Raw genomic sequence first — 22,340 nt, forward strand, 5'->3', positions numbered from 1 at the left:
TTCCTGTCCCAGTGATGGGTTGTGAGGTTGGCAATCTGACCTGAGCCAGACTAGCCACAGACTTCCCAGAAATTGTTCTAAATAGAGCTAAGGAGAGAAGGCCGCTTTCCTTTTCGGGTGTAAGGCTGAAAGGACAGACTGTAGACCTTCATGCTGCTAGACGTCCTGCCTTGTGGAAAAAGGTGGTATACGGAAAGGTGGTGTACTGAAAATGACAGACCAAAAGACGGTATCCTGACAAGGCTCAAGTCACTTCTAAGTTCCAGGGTGACTTGTTACTTCACCGTCCCCTAGAGCAGTGCTTTTCAGTCTATCTAGAGGAAAAGCCAGATTTTTTTTTGCCCAATTTGCTATAAAGTAATAGTACTTCTGTGGAATACACTTAAAACTTAAAAAAAAAAAAACCCAACACAGTTTATTTATTTACTTATTTGTTTATTTTTTGAGACGGGGCCTCACTCTGTCACCCAGGGAGTGTAGTGGCACCATCACAGCTCATTGCAGCCTCAACTTCCTGGGCTCAAGTGATCCTCCCACCTCAGCCTCTCGAGTAGCTGGGACTACAGGCATACACCACCATGCCCGGTTAATGTTTTCGTTTTTTGTTTTTGTTTTTTTTGTAGAAACGGGGTTTCAGCATGTTGCCCAGGTTAGTCTCAAACTCCCGAGCTCAAGCAACCCACCTGCCTTGGCCTCCTAAAGTGCTGGGATTACAGGTGTGAGCCACCACGCCCAGCCCAAACACGGTTTTAAAATCCCATTTTTTTTTCCTACTGTTATAGTCAATAGGCCTAATATTAGTTTGTCAATTTGTTATGAAAGTTTGTAAACACTTCATCTTGATTTCTGTACTCACCTTCTCATTGACTGTATCAAGTCGCCAGTTCCGTGAACCAGACTTTGAGTAGCCCTATCATAGAGGTTGTCACAGAGCTCCACCCTTGCTGGCACCAGCTCTGCATTCCAGCCTGCAGGAAGAGGAAGTCTAGGGCAAGCAAGTTCCTTTTAAAGAAGCAACACAGGCCAGAGCGAGACTCTGTCTAAATAAATAAATAAATAAATAAGCAGCACAGAAGTTGCATATATCACTTTCATTCTATTCCACTGGTAAAAATGTGGTCACACTTAGCTGAAGGAAGTCTAGAAAATATAGTCTCTAGCTGGGTGGACTTGTGTTATTACTAAAAAGACAAACGAGAGACGACTCACGGCAGACTATAGCTTCTGCCACACACCCCTGCTAGCTGCCTCTACAGCCTGGCTTTGCACTTAGGGGTGCTGGGGGCTTGGCTAGGTGAGAACTATAGAGCACATCTACCACTCTACCACCCTACAGCAAACCATCCCAAAATGTAGTGGATTGAAGCAACAATTTTACTGGCTTGCAGTTTTGTAGGTCGGCAATTTGGCTGGGCTCAGCTGGTGGGTCTCCTGCTGGTCTTGCCTGGGGTCATTCATGCAGCTGTAGTTATCTGGTGGTTTGACTAGGGCTGCCTGGTCAAAGATGTCTTCACATTTCTGGCAGTTGACCAGCTTAAGGCCTCAGTTCTCCATGTGGTCTCTCCAACAGGCTAGCTCAGGCTCATTCACATCATGGTCTCTACATTCTAACCACAGCCAAGGAGAGGACAAACCCCATGAATAAGTACTTTCAAACCTCTATTTGCATCACATTTGCTAATATTCCCTCGGCCAAAATAAGTCGCCTTGCCAAGTTCGTATTCAAGGGCAGGACAAATAACTTCACTGCTAGATGGGAAGAGCAGCAAAGTCACATTGAAAGGGGCACATTATACAGGAGGAATTATTGAGGCCACCTTCATAAAGGGTCTTCCACGGTAACCTCAGGCTGAGGCACCTTTATATAGAACAAGGCATGTCTGTCTGCCCTTGTTCTGATCAGGATCTAGTGGCCCCAACGAAAAGACTTTGCGAGTGTCTCAAAAGTCAATCACTCAAAAGTGGAATCAAAAGTCTCAGGGAACTTTTGAAGGTACACGTGGCCCTCCCATGTACCTGAAGGGCTGCCAGCAACCAAAGCCATCCCTGGGAGCAGCCTGTCTCTCCGGTGGGCTTCAAGATCTCCCTTGTGGCATCTCTTTCCTCACTGTGTGTCTCCTCACTCTCCTCTCTGCTCATTGGTTTCCTCTATTTACGTCCAGCACCGGCTCCCTCGCAATTTCTGCTTGCACTGGACACACATGGAAAGCACATTTCACCTTCTGGCCCTGCTTCCAACTTGCTCAGGCTCTCCATGTTTCCCACCTCCCGTTCCAGAAAGAATGAGCTTGATCAACCCAGCTCCTGCACTCAGTCTACACCACATCACAGGAGGCTGGCCATGCTATGGATGAGCTGCCCTGAGCTTAGAGGCTCACATCCCATCCAGTCACCCGGAGAGGTGTGTGTGTGGAGGGGGAACTGCAGTAGGTTGAATAATGATCCTCCCAAAAGATATGTCCACATACGAATCCTCAAAACCTGTGAATGTGGCCTTTTTGGGGGAAAAGGTCTTTGCAGATATAATTAAGAATCTTGAAATGGCATCATCCTGGATTATTAGGGTGGACCCTAATTCTAACAGCAAGTGTCCTTATGAGAGACACACAGAGAAGACAGACACAGAAGAAGGCCATGTCATCGGAGGCAGAGGTTGGAATGATGCAGCCGCAAGCTGAAGAATGCCTGGAACCACGGGAGACCGGAAGAGGCGAGGAAGGATTCTCCCCCACAGCCTTCAGAGGAGCACTGCCCGGCCAATCCTGCCATTTCAGACTTCTGGCTTCCAGAACTGTGACAGGATACATTTATGTTTGTTTTGTTTTGCTTTAACATTTTTTGTAGTGAAAAATACACAACATTATATCATATTTACCATTTGTAAGTGCAAAATTCGGTAACATTAATTACATGAACAAGGCTATGTTATCACCATTATCTTTTTCTTTATTCTTTTTATTTTTATTACATTATTATTATTATTTTGAGACAGAGTCTTGCTCTGTCGCTCAGGCTGGAGTGCAGTGGCACCATCTCGGCTCACTGCAACCTCTACCTCCCGGGTTCAAGATTGTCATGTCTCAGCTTCCTGAGTAGCTGGGATTACAGGCATGTGCCGCCATGCCAGGCTAATTTTTGTATTTTTGGTAGAGACAGGATTTTGCTATGTTGGCCAAGATGGTCTCGAACTCCTGGCCTCAAGTGATTTACCTGCCTCAGCCTCCCAAATTGCTGGGATTACAGATGTGAGCCACTGCTCCCGGCCACCATTATTATTTTTTTTTTAATCATGACCAACATAAATTTTAGCCATTAAACAACACTCTCCCTTCTGTCTTCTCCCTGTCTCCTGGCAAACTTTATTCTGTTCTGTGTCTCTATGAATTTGACTACTCTAGCTACCTCATGTAAGTGGAATCATACAATACTTGTTCTTCTGTGTCTGGTTCATTTCACTAAGCATAATGTTTTCGAGATCCATCCATGTCATGGCATATATCAAAATTCCATCCCTTTAAATTGGTCAATAGTATTCCACTGTATATATATACCACATTTGGGTTATCCATTCATCTGGTGATGAGCACTTGGATTGTTTCTACCTTTTGGCTGCTGTGAATAATGCTGCTATAAACATTGGTTTACAGATATCTGTTTGAGTCCCAACTCTCAGTTCTTTTGCTTATATACCTAGGAATGGAATTGCCGGATCTTATGGTAATTGTATGTTTAACATTTTGAAGAACCGCCCAACCATTTTCCAAGCAGCAGCACCATTTTACATTCCCACCAGCAATGTGCAAGGGATCCAGTTTCTGCACATTCTTGCCGACACCTGTTATTTCTCAATTTTTTGTTTTGCATTGTTTTTGTTTTTATGGCCATCTTAGGAGGTGGAAGGTGGTATCTCATTGTGCTTCTGATTTTCATTTCTCTGATGACTGATGATACTGAGCCTATTTTCATGCGCTTATTGGCCATTTGTGTATCTTCCTTGAAGAAATGTCTATTCAAGTTCCTTTGTCCATTTTTGAATTAGGTTGTTTGTTTTCTTTGTTGTTAACTTTTGTTGCTTGAAGCCAACAAGTTTGTGGTAATTTGTGACACGAGCCCTAGAAAACGAATACGTTGCTCAAAATCCAGCCTCTTGGGTCGCAGGACCCCACGGTCAGGCAATTTCTTCCAGAAGGCTGAGTAGCCATACAGGTGACATCAGCACTGACTTTATTCACCTGCCAGTGGACGAATTCTTCAGCTCTTCCCTTCCAAGGCCTGAGACCTGCAAGCCAAGAGGGCTCGAACACCAGTCTCCTCTTGAATGTGCGCATGCACAACTCTTTCAAGAGGTTTGGAAGTAAAAAGAAGGAGCAGGATGGAGCAGCAGTTGAGGAGAGGATTATAAGATCCCCTCTCTCATCAGGAGGCGTTGCTGTGTTTGGTTGTTTGTCTTGAAAGGATGCGAAAACCTGAGTATTTGTATAGGCTGAGAGAAGAACCCAGGGGAGAGGGAGAGGGGACCTGAAACATCACATCTGGATGCCAAGCACATCATCTTTCTGTCTCACTGGTCAGAGTCACGGGAGCTTAGCCACGAAAGGGACCTTAGAGTTTAGCTCCTTCATTTTGCAGATATAGAGAGAGCGGGCACAGAAGAGGACCTGCCCGGGGTACTTCTGCAGCCAGCTGCTTGCTCCTGACATCCCATATGTCTAGGACTTCATGGTGTGCCCTCTGGAAAGACAACTATTTTTAACTGCCTTTTTTCACATCTCCACAAGTTGTAAAATAACTCTTCTATTTCTTCTCTGTTCCTATGCCCTTACCCGTCTTCCCAGAACACAATGGCATATGAACCCTTTGTTCCTGCCAAATGCAGCCGAGGAAGTGGGAAGGGCCATTGGGTTGAGTGGACCAGGAGACTATGCCCTGATGACGGGGGATGCTGCCAGGCTCGGCAGGCCTCTACTTCCCCTCTGCCTGTCCTCTGTCTCCCGGAGTAGGGAAATCCAGGGATCTCTATTCCCCAGCATTCCTTTCCAGCATGGTTCTAAGTTAGATTCTGGCAGTAAGATGCACTTGCACAAGCGTCAGAAGCTGAAGGCGAGAGAAAGTCCTTCTCTGAATTGGCCTGGGCAGATGCGTGGTAGACGGCAGCTTTCAGACAAGCTCCTGCACGCTGTCTGCTTTCTGCTTTGGTGCTACAGGCAATTGAGATGATCTCCATGCCTTCTCTGCAATCTGGCACTTCCTGATTCTGTGAGGTCTGACAGTGGCTTCCCTGATCTTCCCTAATTCAGCCCTTCCGTCCATTATGAATGCCTCTAAATCCCTTGTATGAAAACTCTGTGTATTTGGAATATCTAGAGCAGCTTCCAGTATTATAACCAAACTCTGACTGACACACTGGCACAGATAAAGAAGCTACGTAAAATGATGTGGGGGAAACATCCTGTTCAGTCTTCTCGGCAGTGCTGATGTTAGACTGTCATTTTCCCAGTTTCATAGATTAGAAGCCTGAGGCTAAAGAGGTCAAGGTTGCCTGACTCCCAAGCCATTCTCTTTCTGCTAGATCATTCTACTCTGCTTCTCTTAATAGATAGGGAGAAGCAGGCATAAGAGGAAAGAGAAAAGCAGCAGGGGAGGACATGATGGAGATGGACAAAGGAAGAGGCGAGCAGACTTATTTGAAGTAGAAAGGGAGAGAGGAGAGAGAAACTCCAAGGGTTCTGGAAAGTTGGAGAAACTTCTCATAACCTCTCCTCAGACGGTGCTTTACAAGGTTACCCTTGCTCTTGGGCAACAGTAATTAGCCAGGTAACAACCATTCACAGCCCTTTGCCTGTTCTTTATTCTCAGGCTTTTGAGATTGCAGTGTGAACAGAAGACATAGAAACCCACGGAGTGAAGAATTCTTTGGGCTGCCCCAGCAATGCAGAGCAGTGGTCCCCTGGAGAGTGGGTGGACTCAAGCAGAAGGGCAGCCCCAGCCCTGGGCTCATGGGGAATGGGAATTAGGTTTGCCCTTGAACCCCAGGGTAGCTGGTGAAGGCTGTCTTGGATAATCTTCGGCCTCTCCCTTCCAGACTCTTCTCAAAGCATCCCCATCTCACCTTGGTATCCTAGTCCTTCTGCTACTCCCGTGCTTGCCTTCCTGGGACAGTGACACTTGTAGTTCCTGTGACTCGGAGTGCCCCTCCTTGCTCTGTGTCCTGTGAGAAAGCAGGTAGGTTGATGAGGGAGGGCAGGGGTGGGAACCTGGAACCCTCCTACGTGACACTCTGGTCACAGTCCCTCTATGTGGATAGGAAAGGCCAGGCCGGAGTTGTAGGGATTAAAGGCAGTACATGAGATCTGGTCCAAATCCCACAATATCCTGAATTCCCACAGCATGGACAGGGGCCTTAGAGTTCCTATAAGCCAATCCCTTTATTTTATTAACAAGGAAATCAAGGCTCACAGAGGTGAGGGCAGGAGTCCAAGGCCATACCGTCTGCACACTGGCTCAGGGCCTGGCGCCCAGCCCAGCGCCCTTCCCTCACCTTCTCACTGCCTGGCAACCCTGCGCCTCCCCCAGCCCTGGCGCCCAGTGAGCTGGCACCTTGCATATGATTACAATTACTGTGAGTTTGGCTTGAGCCCAGCCGTACTGCGAGCACAACCAGGCCTGGTCACTGGCCAAGTTTCCATCTCAGTAGAAAAATGAAAAGGTTCAAGGGATGAATGTTAATCCCAAACACACGAGCAGGAAGGAGTGGGGTGAGGGGGAGAGGCCCAGCCAGGATCTCTTAGGGCAACATCAGTACAGCAAGAGCTCCTGAGACCCACCCCAGGGGCAGAAGGCCTCTGGCTGGCCACATTTATGCTGCTTTGTGGTTGTAAATTCTGCTGCCTCCAGGGCCTGAGATGGAACTCAGCTGGTGAGACTTGGCTGGTGGTCCCGGCCCTTCTCGGTTGGCTCCTGCCTTGTGTATTGTTCATGACCTTCGTGTTTCTGTCATTTACTTGAGCATCTCCATCTCCTGCCACAGGTAAGGAAGTAAGCACAGAGACCAAGGGACTCGCCTGAGGTCAGATAGCCACTGAGGAGTGGGACTAGGCTGAAACATAGGCATCTGGGCAGCCAGGCTGTCGGACAGCCCCTCTCTGTCAGAGCTCCCCAGAGCAGCCTGGGCCTTCCTAGGATGTTCCTGCTCCCTTCTGCCTGCCACTCTGCTCAGCGTCCGAGGAGCTACCTAGCTCTGTCTGCCCCACATCTTGCTGCATGATGGCCTTGGTGAGGCTCTGAATTCCACCCTGACTGCTGACTTCTGTCCTTCTAATGCTGACGTCTCACATCTTTGAGGCTTCCAGGCTGATGTTTTTCCAGATCTTTCTCTCTAAGACTAAGATTCCTGTTTTTTTCTCCCAGACTTGAAACATTTCTGAGTAATACAACTCTCCCAGATTGCTCAACTCCCAGGAACTCCTGTCTGCAAACTGTGCTTGGTTCTAGTTTCAAGAAGGGCAGCAGCATATTGGAATTTTTGATCAATGATACATAGGCAGTTACCCTAATATATATTTACCCCAGGTTAGATAGATATGAGGAGAGCCACTGCTCCCCTGCCTTGGGGACAAAGGAGTTATCATTTTGCTGGAACTCTAAGAACAGCATGTGATATTCTTATGGAGGACAGCAGCCATCAATTAAATATCAGCTGTCAAGTGGGGAAGAGCTGTGGTCCCATAGGGAACAACTGACTTTTTGATTGCTAGTGTCCCCGAGGGGATCCACTTCGTCAGAAAATGAGGTCTGTCTGAGATAAATGTGCTTATTTACACCAGCTTCTAGACTGGTTGAAGTCGGCCCAGGGCCTGCAGCCAGGTATCTGAGCAATGGCAATGGGGAGAGCTCCAGAGTGCAGCTTCCTGCGGACTTGGGGATTTATAGGCTTCCTGACAGGCAGAGCAGCCTCAGTTTCGAGGCTAGCAGCAGGGAGCCAGGAGATTGGCCAAGGTTTTCTCAGAGGCTTTGCAAGAAACTGAGCCCTTGTTGGAAACGCCTTTGAAACCCAGGGGTGTCATCTTCCATCTCCTCTTGAGTCAGAGCCACAGCAGCAGGGCATTTTCGGGGGCCGTGGGGGAGAGGAGGAGAAGGGCATGAAGGCAGCGGGTAGGGGAGCAGAATGTGGAAATAAAGCATTGTTTCCAAAAGGTCATCTCTCTCTTTCTTTTGCTTTTCAAAGGCCCAAATGATCACTTTGTGTTTGAGACAATCTGGTCTTAAAAAAAAAAAAAATGAAGAAAGGAAAAGATGTTTTTCCAGGTCTAATTATAAGAGTCATAAGGCTGGAAAGATTTGGAGAAAACATCTATCTCTCGGCTCTGCCCCCACTAGGTACACACCTAAGTCAAGGGGGAGGTGTTTGTCTATGACTAACCGGCTGGCGGACTCCGTGGGTCTCAGGGCACTCCCACCCTCAGTCTATCCACAGTCCCATCGCTGGAGTTAAAGTCCACTTCTTCCTTTTAATCCTCATGGAACTGGAAAGTGGCCAAGAGACTGGAAGAGCCAGTGATTTGGGTTCTCCTGGAATGTTAGGGAAAGCAGGTTGGGGGTCTCTGTCCCTCACCCCAGGGCACCCCGTCTTTGAAACCTGTGCTGCCCCGAGAAAGGGCAAGTCTCAGAGCCAGGGCTGCCCGCAGGTCTTCTGTCCCCAGCAGGAGTGGACTGGACAGCGTGGGAGGTTTGTCTTCCTAAGCAGATCCAATCGGTCTTCTTGTTCTGATCAAGTAAAACAGAGTGGATATCCCTTGAGTTAGTGCTGGTGGGAGGAAGTTTGGGGATGGAGAAAAAGTTTCATTCTCTCCCCCACCTTTCAAAACTGCAAATCTCCAATTCCCCAAGGTGAGGTGGGGGTCGGGGAGGGAACAGGCAGGTGTCTGGCAGGAGAGGCTGGTCTCCAAGGGCCCCTCCAGCTCTGACCAGCTTTGTGCTCTAAGCCAGGCCCTGGTAGGACCCCTGTTCCCTTGCTGCAAGCCTCTCCTTGTTTCCACGGCTGTTCACAGCCCTGACTGCTCAAGATGACATTTTCTAAACACTGGAGACAGAGATAAGAAGCAGACGGAAAAAGTCTGAGAACTGGAGCTGAGCCCAGGGAGGGAAGCGGGCTCCTTGCTGAGAGCAGGCTGAGGCATCCAGACCCTGCCGCCGATGAACACGCAGGCAGGGACCTCTCGCCGTTGCTTTGACACAGTGCTGAGTCAGGGTCCAACGCCACCACCAGAGCCTGACCCCTTGGTCCAGCCAGTTGTTCACTGGTCAGAACACGTGCTCCCTGAGCAGCCTCCTTGCAGGTACCACCCCACCCCCTGAGGACTCCTTTATTTATACCCAGAAAGGGAGAATGGGATGGAGTTTCATGAAGCGCTGTTCACTGCTACGCCCTGGTCCCTAGATGAGGTCTGGCACGTGGCTTTGCGGCACTCAGTAAATATCTATAGAAAAAAATAACTTGCTGTATTAGTCTTCCTGGAACGAGCTGGCATTTGAGCTGGGACCAGTTTCCTGGAGAAGGGATTTCAGAAAAAGCAACCAGGTATCCCTCAAAGCAAACACAGAGTGGCTCGGTTAGGTACAGATGACTTGCATGGGGGAATTGGGGTGAGCTGTGCTCTTAAACCTGTCTGGGTGTTTTCAGGGAAGCCATATAACAGTAACCACAACAGTAAAACCAGTGCTACCTCTATGCAGAGAGGGAGGGGCTCTTCTGACAGGGCCTCCTGAGAGTGGTCTCAAGGTCACTTCCAGGCTTCCTCCGATCCCTGAAAAAGAACCAGACTGGCCTGCTTCTCTGCATCCCAGGGCCCTCATAAAAGTGAGGGCTGTTTGGGGGTCCTGGGTCAGATCCCCATCCAACTCCTATCCCATTGAACTCCCACCTCCAAAGGCAATCTAATAGCTCCTGCCGGGATCTCGAGCGCCAAGGGAGACCTTCATGCCACGCACATTCTGGGACCATCTTTGGTTCCCCTCTCAGCCTGGACAAGCAGTGAAATACAGCATCCAGCCGCTGCCCAGCTCAGTCATGCTATCTTGGGACAGAAACCTTGAAAGGCATCCCAGCTCTAGCCAAGGAAAACATGAGTCAGGTCTGGCTAAGCCAGGTGGCTTCCCTCTCTCCACCTTCCATCCCCACACCCCCAACTCCACAGCCAATGAGTTCTTTGGGTAACCCCAAGACCCCACTCCCACACAGCCTACGGCCAGCAAAGGCATGCCGGCAGGATTCTAGAACCTTGGCCTGGCTGTGGGTTGCTGACTTTGAAAGTGTAGCAGGTGTGGGGCTCTAGCTCCAGCCCTCCTCAAAGGAGACAGGAGCATTCCCTGTGGCCGTCTGGCCTTCCACCTACCCTAGCCTTCTCTGCACAGGGTTCCCTTTTGGGGCACTGTGATTGTCCTCAAAGGCAGAGCCCACCCTGGCCAGGAGCTGCACATAATGCGGCTCATAATGGCTTATCCCACTCATAATGGAAGACTTTTCCTGACTCCTCGTCCCAGCCTATCCAGGGACTTCCATTCTCCTGCAGGTCTCACCTCAGGCTGAAATGTTGATATTTCCTCGTGTTTGGGGACACTGCTGCTGGACTTTGTGGAGAAACCTTTCCTGCCTTTGTGTGGCTTCTGTTTTGTTTGTTTATGTTTTTATGTATTTATTTATTTATTTTGAAACAGAGTCTCACTCTGTCACCCAAGCTGGAGTGCAGTGGCGTGATCTCAGCTCACTGCAGCCTCTGCCTTTGGGTTCAAGCGATTCTCCTGCCTCAGCCTCCCGAGTAGCTTGGATTACAGGCGCCTGCCACCATGCCCAGCTAATTTTTGTATTTATAGTAGAGATGAGGTTTCACCATGTTGGCCAGGCTGGTCTTGAACTCCTGACTTCAAGTGATCCACCCACCTTGGCCTGGGTACTAGGATTACAGGTGTGAGCCACTGTGCCTTGCCGGGGCTTCTGTTTTAAAAGCTTCTCCACTATCTCTTCTCCAGAGGAAGAGGCACAGGGTCTCACACACAGGGACCTCAGAGTCCCTTGTTTGGTACACTCTAGAACAGCGTTGTCTAATAGAAATATACGGCAAGCCATAAATGAGTCACCCACGCAACCTAGTGTTTTTTAGTCACCATAATTTCGTAAGAAGTAAAAAAAAAGTGAGATTCGTTTTAATACTATATTTTATTTAACCCAATATATTTATATTAACCCAAATGAATATTATCAAATCAATCATTTAATTCATATAAAAAGTTACTAATGAGAAATTTCACATTGTTTTTCCATACTAAATGTATTGCTTCCTAGGGCTGCTGTAATTATCACAAACTGGGTGGCTTTAAACAACAGATATGTATTGTCCCACAGTTCTGGAGGCCAAAAGTCAGAAATCATGGTGTCAACAGAGCCATGCTCCCTCTGAAGACTCCAGGGAATGTGAAAGCAAAGTAAAAACTTGGGAGCCCAGGCCGGGCATGGTGGCTCATGCATGTAATCCCAACACTCTGGGAGGCCGAGGCAGGGGGATCGCTTGAGCTCAAGAGTTCAAGACCAGCCTGGGGAACATAGCAAAACCCTGTCTCTATGAAAAATACAAAACTTAGCTGGGTGTGGTGGTATGCACCTGTGATCCCGGTTACTTAGGAGTCTGAGGTGGGAGGATCACTTGAGCCCAGAAGGTTGAGACTGCAGTGAGCTGAGATTGCACCACTGCACTCTAGCCTGGGTGACAGAGTGAGACCCTGAAAAAGAAAAAAAAAAAAAAAGGAAGCAAGCAAGAATGAAAGAAAGAAAGAAAGAAAGAAAGAAAGAAAGAAAGAAAGAAAGAAAGAAAGAAAGAAAGAAAGAAAAGAGAAAGAAAGAAAGAAAGAGAAAGAAAGAAAGAAAGAGAGAGAAAGAAAGAAAGAAAGAAAGAAAGAAAGAAAGAAAGAAAGAAAGAAAGAAAGAAAGAAAGAAAGAAAGAAAGAAAGAAAGAAAGAAAGAACGAAAGAAAGGAAGGAAGGAAGGAAGGAAGGAAGGAAGGAAGGAAGGAAGGAAGGAAGGAACGAACTTGGGACTCTAATTCACCCTGCCAAAAGAAAAACATATTAAGCTGAAAGCTGAGTCATAGAAGAGGCTGCCTTCTTTTTTTTTTTTTTTTTTTTTTTTTCCTGAGCAGATAGCGACAGATAAAAAGTAAAATACCTCCACAGTAGCTACTGAATGTTCACCTTATCTTACAGTGAACTCGAAAGGAATACATAATTGGCCATTCCCCTACCTACTTTTCTCTTGCAACATATGGATTCAGTTATGTGACCTCTTTCCCCTCGAGCCTGCTTTTCTCTGAGGACCTCCTTTTCTGAGGTCCTCAGAATCATCCTTGGAGAAAGGCACAGACCTGTCTCCTGGGCGTGTGCCCTTAACCTTGGCAAAATAAACCTCTACATTGATTGATTGATATCTGACTCAGATACTTTTTTGTTTACAGGAAGCACCCCTCCATGCCTCCTCCCAGCTTGGGTTGGTGCTGGCAATCCCTGGCTTTCCCTGGCTTGTAGCTGCATCATTCCCACCTCTGCCTTCATTACCACATGGCCTTCTTCCTCCCGCGTGTGTCTCTGTGTCTTTATGTGGCCTTGGAGAACAGATATTGGATTTATAATCAGCCAAACCCAGTAAAATCTTATCTAATTACGTCTGCAAAGACCCTATTTCCAAATAAAGTTGCATGCTGAGGTTCCAGGTGGACATGAGTTTTAGAGGGACACTATTCGCCCAGTACAATGTTGAGTGCAGTGACCACTCACCCACCTGATCAGGCTCACAAGATCCTGTCACTGTCGGCTGTTTTTTTGTTGTCTTTGTTCTTTATTTTCATTCTGGCAGGCCTTTGGGTAGGATCAAAGGTAAAAAGAAACAGGTGAGATTAATTTTAATAATATTGTTTATTTGACCCAGTATATTCACAATATTATTTCAATGTACAATCAGTATAGATAATTATTAATGAGATATTCTTCATTTTTTTTTACACCAAGTCTTCAGAATTCTATATGTATTTGACCTGTGTACCACATGCCAATTTAGACTGACCACATTTCAAGTGCTTGACAACCACATGGGGCCAGTGGCCACCCCCATATTGGACAGCACAGCTCAGGAAGTTAGAAGAAAGGGGTGAGGCCTCTGGCGAAGCCAAGGACACCTCTGGGGAGGCCAGTGGATCCCATGGAATGGTATTCACCTGATGGCCTCACCCCCTCCAGGTTCTCTCCTGATTATGTTTCATCCATGAGAGGTGATCTCATGGTGACGGAGGGAGAAATTCATGCAACATCAGCTCACACGGTATCAAACCAGAAGGATGATACGGTTTGGCTGTGTCCTTACCCAAATCTCATCTTTAATTGTAACTTCCACAATTCCCATGTGTCGTGGGAGGAACCCGGTGGGAGGTGATTGAATTATGGGGGCAGTTCTTTCCTGCACTGTTCTCATGATAGTGAATGAATCTCACGAGATCTGGTGGTTTTAAAAATGGGAGTTTCCCTGCACAAGCTCTCTTTGCCTGCTGCCATCCACATAAGATGTGACTTGCTCCTCCTCGCCTTCCACCATGATTGTGAGGCTTCCCCAGCCATGTGGAACTGTTAAGTCCATTAAACCTCTTTCCTTTGTGAATTTCCTTTGTGAATACCCATTATCAGGTACATCTTTATCAGCAGCATGAAAACGGACTAATACAGTGGATTTGTTCATTCACAAGAAAAGAGGCAAGCAGCTGGCTGCTCTCTCTCGTCCCTACATTCAGTCCCTCCCTTTCCTGTAGGCACAGTGCTTAAGGAACCAGGCCTGGACTTCTGGGCTCAGAACCAGGACCTTTCCTTACTGAGTGCAAATGATTGAAAATCTCAGGCTACAAAAGTGGGAGGCATGCACCCCCCCAACAGAGACATGCCATTGCCAATGGGGACACTGGACTCCCTGTCCCCAGGCAGTGTGGGATGTGGATGTGGCCGTGTGCCTAGGACTGGCTCTTTTCTACTTCTCTGCTGCAGACCTGACCCCTTCTGACCAGCATCTTTTCCTTTAGATATGTGGGTCCCACTGGCCTGGGTCCCATTCTGTCTCTTTTTAGCATGGCTTGGCCTCTGTCTGCTTTGATTTCTATGTGTCAATTTTATGGTCAAACTCCCAAAGAGCAACCTCATTCCTCTAGAGAATGGGCTCCCTCAGTTTGCTCCCTTGAAATACCTGCAATTCTTTATTCTCCTGGACCCTGCTCTATAGCCTCTGTGTTTTTCTGAGAAAATCAGAAATAACCAGAACCCAGACCTGGAAGCTAGACCCGAAGACATAGTTCATCCACCTCTCAGGCTCTGGGGCCTGCTCAGGGTGTGCACGCTGGGGAGTGGAGCACCCTCTCAATGGGCCTGCCTGTCCTCAGGCCCCATGACAGACAGTGGTCCTGAGCTGGGACAGCAGGATGACAAAGGCTTGCATTTGCACTCTGGAGCAAAAACATCACTGGATGGAAATTGAAGTAGAGAGAAAAAGAATGAGTGCAGGGGATGAGGAATCTCTGATATTAACTCAGGGATACCACCAGTCCCTTAAAGCTGCAAATAACATGAATCAATCCTGCCCCCCCCCCGCCCCCCCCCCCCCCCCCCCCCCGCGCACACACACACACTCACTCATCTTGAGAGCCTTCCAATTTTTTTCTGTAATGCACGGACCTCACAGAAAAATGACTCAGCCTTACATAAGAGATGGGAATTTGAGGGGGACCAGGAGGGTGATGACTCACTGCCTTGAAATTTCCAGTGGGATACACATGTTTTCTTAGATGACTTTTTAAACATTTATCTTTAATGATTGTCCAAAATAAATGGTTTGGGAGGCAAAACGGAGTAAGGATCCCACGTCAGGGCAGGAAAGAATAGTCATGATGGAGAGGAGAGGGCAGGAGGCTGAGGACAGGGCCCTTTCAGGTCAGGTCTCAGAATGTTCTGGTGAGAATCCAGAACTCTCCTCCCAGGACCTCAGGGCATTTCAGGAACCATAATAATACAATCACTTCATATAGCAAGAATCAGCCCCTGAGGCCTCCAGGAAGTACCTTGATTTGAAAGAACTGTGACCAACCTCGGTGGCATCTCCGACTACCACGCTGCAGAAGTCTGCGAGGCCATGGTCCTCAGCCCTGTGCACAGGCTAAAACCCCAATCCCAGCTGCACCCCAGACCAATCAATCGAGATCTCTGGAGATGGGGCCCAGGCATCTATCTATCTATCTATCTATCTATCTATCTATCATCTATCTACGTATTTTGGTTCCTCAGATGAATCCACTGTGCAGCAATGATGAGCAGCTGCTGGGCTGGAGAGACTGGGGCCATTTTACACCAGGTGAGTAATTCAAGGTGTTGACGTCACCCTGATCCTTAGAGGGCTATTAGTCAATCCCTTGAATTTCAGATACAACCAGTTCTCGCTGTCCCGGGAGCTTGAGATTTTTTTCTCCCTTTTCTGTTATTTGCGAAAAGCAAATCCCTGCAGGGAAGCCTGGCGGCTACACAGAGCTGACAAGGGGGCAGCTTGGGAAGTGGGCCAGGCTTTGGGAGCGAGTGGGCCCCTCCAAGGAGAAGGCCCTTGGATTCACCTACAGGCAGCCCAGAGCCCTCCAACACCAACCCAACTCTCCCACGCCATGCCCGGCCTAGAGGCCCAAGGCCTCCAGCTGGATTGTACCAGTGATCTGCTGTCAGGACATCCAGCCTACGCCATCCATGGCTCCGCTGGCAAAAGGATAAAGTCAAGGGCTTCATGCTGGCACTTAAGGTTATTCCCAATCTTCCTTCAATCTTCCTCTCTCTCTCCCCAATGCACATGGACCCTGCCCCACCAGGTTGCCCTCCCCCCACCCCAAATGCCCAGCAGGTTCCAACTTCCAGACTTCAGTCACACCCAACATTCTCTGGCTTACCAGTGTACAAGGTCTTCAGGCATCTCCTGTGGAATGCAAATCCCCCTGGCAGGAAAACCCTCGTGTCAGTCCACAGTTCAGGGGGGATCTACTGGAGTTTGGGTGGAGGTGCAGAGAACAGGTCCTGAGCACCAAGGGGAGGTGAGAGAAGGAGGCCGAAAGCATCCTGGACACAATTCATCCCCATGGTCTTAGCCTCACCCCCAGATTCCTAGAGCCTGGGCCTGGCTTCTGTGTGTGGCCGCTTGATGCCTGGCACTACCTGTCCCATGACCTGCCGACCTCCACAGGCATGTTCTGCTCTCCTCACCTCTGTGTGAGAACTTAGCCTCCCCTCCAAGAGCTGCCGAAAGGGGGCTGGTAACTCCGGGCCATATCTGTCCACACTGTCACATACTGGCTTTATGTCTGAAGGAAAGGGGTTTCATGTCCCTGAGCCTCCACTTCTTCCACTACAAAACAGAATTGTAAAAGCACTAGCCACAGAGATTCGTTGTGGGGATTCAGCGAGGCAGCGCGGGTGAAGAGCACAGTCCTTTCAGGGAGGCTGTCTCATAAATGTCACCACCATTATGGTGCATGATTATGTATAATCCTTGCAAGCTCACTGGATTCCACATTGGACTGTAAGTGCCAGGAGGGTAGGGACCTTGCCTCCCTGTATGCTGGGTGCCCAGCATGTGCCTGGCACCCAGTAGGGATTCCACAAATATTACTTGAATAAATGAATGAGGCAGAAGCTATTATGATTATTTTGTTATTGTTCTCATTATCATTGTCATGGTTCTTATTATTGTTTTTATTGTTATTCTTATGAGGTCCTTCGAATAATGCCACCGGGCTTGAGAGTATTGTGCCCTCTCCCTGCCCCTCTCCAAAAGCCGCATTATCTCTCTGTGTAGACCCTGTTGGCTGTGAGCACCTTCTCTCCTCCTCTGATTTCTTTGCAACCCTCCTCCTTGGGGCTGCTGCTGTCCCCTGCCTCTCACTCTGCAGCTGTGAACGGGAGACACCTGCACATCCGTGCGACTCCCTGCAGCTAAACGAGCATCTTCACAAGGAAGCCCGTGTGCACAGGGTCAGCCCCATGGGCGAGGAGTCCTACTAGGTGACTCAAAAGCCTATCCTTGAGCACCCACGGCCAGGCAGCCTTTCCACCCGTGACTGAGGGATTGCTGCAGTGGGAATCTGGGGAAAGTTCTGTGCTCGCCTCAGGTCGGTCTCTCCTGGAAATGCATGAACAGGGTGCCCGGGCCAGCCACACACCCCCAGTTCTTGACCTTTTTGTTTCAGACCTCGTATCTCACCTACTCCCCTCCCTTTTCTCTCCGTCTCTCTAAGGTGAGTCCCTTGTTAGCAGCAGTCAATACCTCCCGGCTGCAGCTCCAGGGTTGATGGGAAGTTAGTGGTTCCTGAGCCTCTGCCTCCAGGAGCTACAGCTTGAATACCCTCACCAGCCTCTCTCCACAGGGTCCTGACCTCGGGGAAAGGCTGGAACTAGGGATGAGGGTGGGAGTAGGAGGGTAGGGAAGGAGGTAGGTTGCAGCGCTTGTGACCCTGCTGTGTCCTGTTTCACACCTGGGAAAACCATCTCAAGCAATGCAGGCACTAAAATAGCACAGAGTTGGGACAATCTGCTTCACACACCTTCATTCTGAAGAAAATTGGAACCAGGCCAGGCGCAGTGGCTCACGCCTGTAATCCCAGCACTTTGGGAGGCTGAGGCGGGCGGATCACGAGGTCAGGAGATTGAGACCACCCTGGCTAACACAGTGAAACCCGTCTCTACTAAAAATACAAAAAATTAGCCGGGCATGGTGGCGGGTGCCGGTAGTCCCAGCTACACGGGAGGCTGAGGCAGGAGAATGGCGTGAACCCAGGAGGCAGAGCTTGCAGCGAGCCGAGATCGCGCCACTGCACTCCAGCCTGGGCGACAGAGCGAGACTCCGTCCCCCCACCACCCCCCTCAAAAAAAAAAGAATAAAAGAAAATTGGAGCCAGACGCGGTGGTTCACCCTGTAATCCCAGCACTTTGGGAGGCCGAGGCGCGTATATCACTTGAGGTCAGGAGTTCGAGATCAGCCTGGCCAACATGGTGAAACTACATCTCTACTGAAAATACAAAAAATTAGTTGGGTATGATGGTGGGTGCCTGTAGTCCCAGCTGCTACTTGGGAGGCTGAGGCAGGAGAATCGGTTGAACCCAAGAGGTGGAGGTTGCAGTGAACTGAGATCTTGCCACTGCACTCCAGCCTGGGCAACAGAGCCAGACTCTGTCTCAAAAATAAATAAATAAATAAATAAACAAACAAAAAAATAAATAGAATTGGAAAGGTGAGCCTGCACTCCAGGCTGCCTCTGCACTGCCTAAGCATGACAGTGCCAGGTGACCTATTAGATGGGAATCTAAGAACATAGCCCCTGTCCTGTCCCCAGTTCAGGAGCCAGCCTTCAAAAACGGTGGTAAGGAAAAGTCTGGAGAAGACTACGAGTCTTTCTTGTTGACTTTCTCTCAAAAGAGTCACAGTAGGTCCCAAATATTCCCAATGTCGTCTTTATTTGTGTAGCAGTAAAAATGAAACCTGTTGCTCAAGACTTTAAGCCTTCCTTGACCTAATTAGTATTTTCTCCTGTGTTACTCTATACTGCAGGGCTACCACTGATTAGCCCAACTGAAGGATGAGGGTGGCCTCATTAATCCAACACTCTAGTTAACTCTCATATCTGTATCAACAATTTTCAAAGGATTATTATAAAGCAAGGACCATCTTTGATAATCGTGTTTTTCTCTTTTTATTCAGAAGAGCCTTCTAGGGTCTTAAGGCAATGTTTGCTAAAGTCTATTCCATGAATCTTGAGCTTTGTGAGGTGTTAATTGGTGTTTTATATACATTAAAAAGTCTAATAAGTTTGGGAAATATTGGATTTTTAAAATGAATATATTTAACTTTGGGAGGCCAAAACAGGCAGATCACTTGAGGCCAGGAGTTCGAGACCAGCTTCGCCAACATGGCAAAACCCCATCTCTATTAAAAATACAAAAATTGGCCGGGCTCAGTGGCTCACGCCTATCATCCCAGCACTTTGGGAGGCTGAGGCAGGCGAATCACATGAGGTCAGGAGTTCAAGACCAGCCTGGAAAACGTAGTGAAACCCCGTCTCTACTAAAAATACAAAAATTAGCTGGGCATAGTAGTGCACACCTGTAATCCCAGCTACTCAGAAGGCTGAGGCAGGAGAATCGCTTGAACCCAAGAGGAAGATGTTGCAGTGAGCCGAGACTGCACCACTGCACTCCAGCCTGGGCAACAGAACAAGACTCTGTCTCAAAAACAAAAACAAAAACAAAAATTAGCTGAGTGTGGTAGCACATGCCTGTAATCCCAGCTACTCAGGAGCCTGAGGTGGGAGAATTGGTTGAACAGGAGGCAGAGGTTGCAGTGAGCCGAGATCACACCATTGTACTCCAGCCTGGGTGACAGAGTGAGACTCTGTCTCAAAAAAAAAAGTTTATGCATGATTCTGAGACTTTACTAAATGCGTTAATGGTGGGTAAAGTGTTTTCCAAACTTCCTTGACCACTCAACACTTTTTTTTGAGAGGATGCCACGTGATTGGTGTTTGTGCCAGACTTTGGGGAATTCGGTCTTTGTCAGGCTCAACACAACAAGGCTTCTCATTGCTCATTTTCTTGTTGCATACGTTGTAGGATGTTACCCAGAAATGCCTGGAAAGCAAGGAGCAGCTATCAGAATGTTTGGGGACGCAGCTCCTCCTGTCGTGGTTCCTTCAGCATGGACTTCACATTCAGCAGGCCCATGAGGTGTTCCCTTTCGGATGAGCTCCAAGGTCTTAAGAGAGCATCTCTGGTCTCCATGAGTCCCTCTGAACGACGGTCCTGAGCAAGAACCACCTATAACCATCAGCTCAAATTAACTCAGGGGAAGTCAAAGCTTTCTATGTGGAAGGTGACTGAAACCACATACACAGACCACTGCAGCATTCTTGACATTATGGAGCTTGGAAATGATTCCAAATGCAAACATAGCTTGCTACGTGAGTAACATGTTTTTCTATGACAAGAACTTGGAGTGTAATCCTTCCCCCATCAAGAATGTGACATCACACCTTATCAGATTGTATGCATGAGCTACCAACCTCAACCACTGAACTTCAAACTATGTGAAAACCTAAGGGTTTGACAGACACTTTGAGAGCTTGGGCTGTGGCAAGCTACACTCTGTCAGCCTCTCTTCAACAGGGCCCCACCCTGCTAGCCTTTGAACTTGGAAGCCTCGCCTGCCAACACTGGTGCCGCCCTCTAGCATTGACAGACCGTATGTGTCTTTGTGAATCTCCGTTGTGTTGGACGGCTTCTCTCCCAAGAGCTGCTCTTATAAAAGAGACACGCCACACTTTAATGAGCCTTCGCTCTCCACCAAGGCCTGCTTGCATCCTAATTGAGCAAGTAGACTTTAGTAACTTTGGAACTCAGTCACTCTGTGACTAATACACCCCGTCTACCCAGAGCATTCCCTGTGAGATTTGTTCATGTTGCTCTCCCCCTCCTTAAGCATTGTGAACCTAGGACAAATATCATCTTTGTAGGGCAATAAACCATGTGATTTGTGAAATCATACTTTGAGCATCTCCTAATTTTAACCATACACGATGCCTGAGAACTGGGAAATGAAGAAAGGAGGAATCGGATCTAAAAATGTGTTTAACAAAGTATAAATGCCATAGATATCCAACAACAGGGTGCCTGATCAGATAAACAAAGGCAGGCTACCTCTTCCAAATGTCATAGACTACACAACACATGGAAAGAGGGTCATGGTAGAATATGAGGTAAAAAGAGGCCGTAATGTGGAAGGAGGAGAATCGTTGGTTTACAAGATGGTGTGGAGTCTGCCATAGAGAGCATCTGTTTGGCCCAGTACCAGGAGGCCTCTTTGGTGTGAAATGTGAAGCCCCCAGGGAATGGCCCTGACGGGATAAAAGGAAACACAAAATGTGAAGGGGACGGTGGGGGGATGGCTATTAAATTAAAAGAAATAGCAGGAATTTGAGAGAGTTGGGGCTGGCTGCTGGAGGAGACAGGAGCTGCCCAGTAGGACATCCAGGCATTGAGCGGGTGTCTGTGCACAGAGGATTCCTCACGCCAGAGTCTTGGAGGTGCGGGACGTTGTGTTTTAGTCATTTGCTCTATTATCACATAAGGTCGTGCCCCTCTTGATCCTCATGCCTTTAGTAAGCGACCAGGGCAGAATCTCCTAGTGAGGGAGAGCTGAACTGGGAGTGGCCCCCAGCCCCACCTCATGGAAATCCTCAGAGCAGCCTGGAGGGCTAACATACCCAGGTGTCAGGCAGGGCCAGCAGGAGACAGCACCACTCAGAGTGGATGAGTGAGCAGGGTTACAGAGGGACCATTTTACAATGGTGTGGGCGGGCTTGGGGGAAACCAGATGCGGTCGGTCATGCAGTCCTCAGAGGTGGTAAAGCTCAGCACCGTTAATTCCACCTGGCTGGGGGCAGGTGGGGAAAGAGAGAAAGCAGTGGGGTTAAGGGAGCTGGGGTGCTGCCTGACAAAGCTGTGACCTTCTGTCATGGGACACAGCCGGCCCTCAGTGACCGCACAAAGAGGAAGGAGGGAGGTGATGTTATGCTGAATTGTTCCCCCAAAATCCATATGTGGAAGCCGTAGCCCCCAGTAATTTACAATGTGACCATGTTTGAAAATGAGCTTAGACAGAAATGATTAAGTTAAAATTTGAGGCCCTCATCCAATCTGACTGGTGTCATTGGAAGAAGAGGTAATCCAGACATATTAAGAGACACCGGGGTCACACACACACACACAGAGGAGAGACTGTGTGAGGACACAGGGAGAAGGCAGAACCGAAAGGAATCCATTTCTGTTGTTTAAGCCCCTGAGCCTGTGGTATGCTGTTATGGCAGCCCTAGCGAGCAGATACAGTGAATCCCCAAACCTCCTTCCTTCCTCCTTATTGTCTCTGGCTGGGGCTCCCCTCTGGCCAAACCCCACCAAGGCCAGAGGGCAGGGGTGTGAGTGGGTACATTCAAGACAGGCCAGCCTCCCAGGTCCAGAGCAGGGTGACGAACGTGGAGAGACAGGGGTGTTCGCACACCTGGGAGGGATGTGGAGCCGAGGTAACGTATCTTCAGATGGGTGACCCAGGCTCCTGACACAAATAGGACATAGAACAGCATGGTGAAGGCAGGCCAGCACCTGGACCAAGATTGGGAGAAAAAGGGAACAAGGACAAGGGTTGGTAGGACTGCAGCTGATTTGTTTTCCCCAAGCTTTTATTTTAT

General features: G+C 48.5%; 1 protein-coding gene across 1 annotated transcript in view; it reads left to right on the forward strand.

Moving 5' to 3' along the window:
- The window catches only part of LOC139355398 (uncharacterized), a 36,695-nt gene extending 16,057 nt beyond the window's left edge, over window positions 1-20,638 (forward strand). The window contains exons 2-3 of the mRNA XM_071076658.1: window positions 15,358-15,424; window positions 19,711-20,638. Of these exons, the coding sequence (XP_070932759.1) occupies window positions 15,358-15,424; window positions 19,711-19,823 (180 nt within the window). The 3' untranslated portion in view covers window positions 19,824-20,638. The remainder of the gene's footprint in view (window positions 1-15,357; window positions 15,425-19,710) is intronic.
- Window positions 20,639-22,340: the final 1,702 nt, after the last annotated feature.

This window comes from Macaca nemestrina, chromosome 13, assembly GCF_043159975.1.
Source record: "Macaca nemestrina isolate mMacNem1 chromosome 13, mMacNem.hap1, whole genome shotgun sequence".
NCBI lineage: Eukaryota > Metazoa > Chordata > Mammalia > Primates > Cercopithecidae > Macaca > Macaca nemestrina.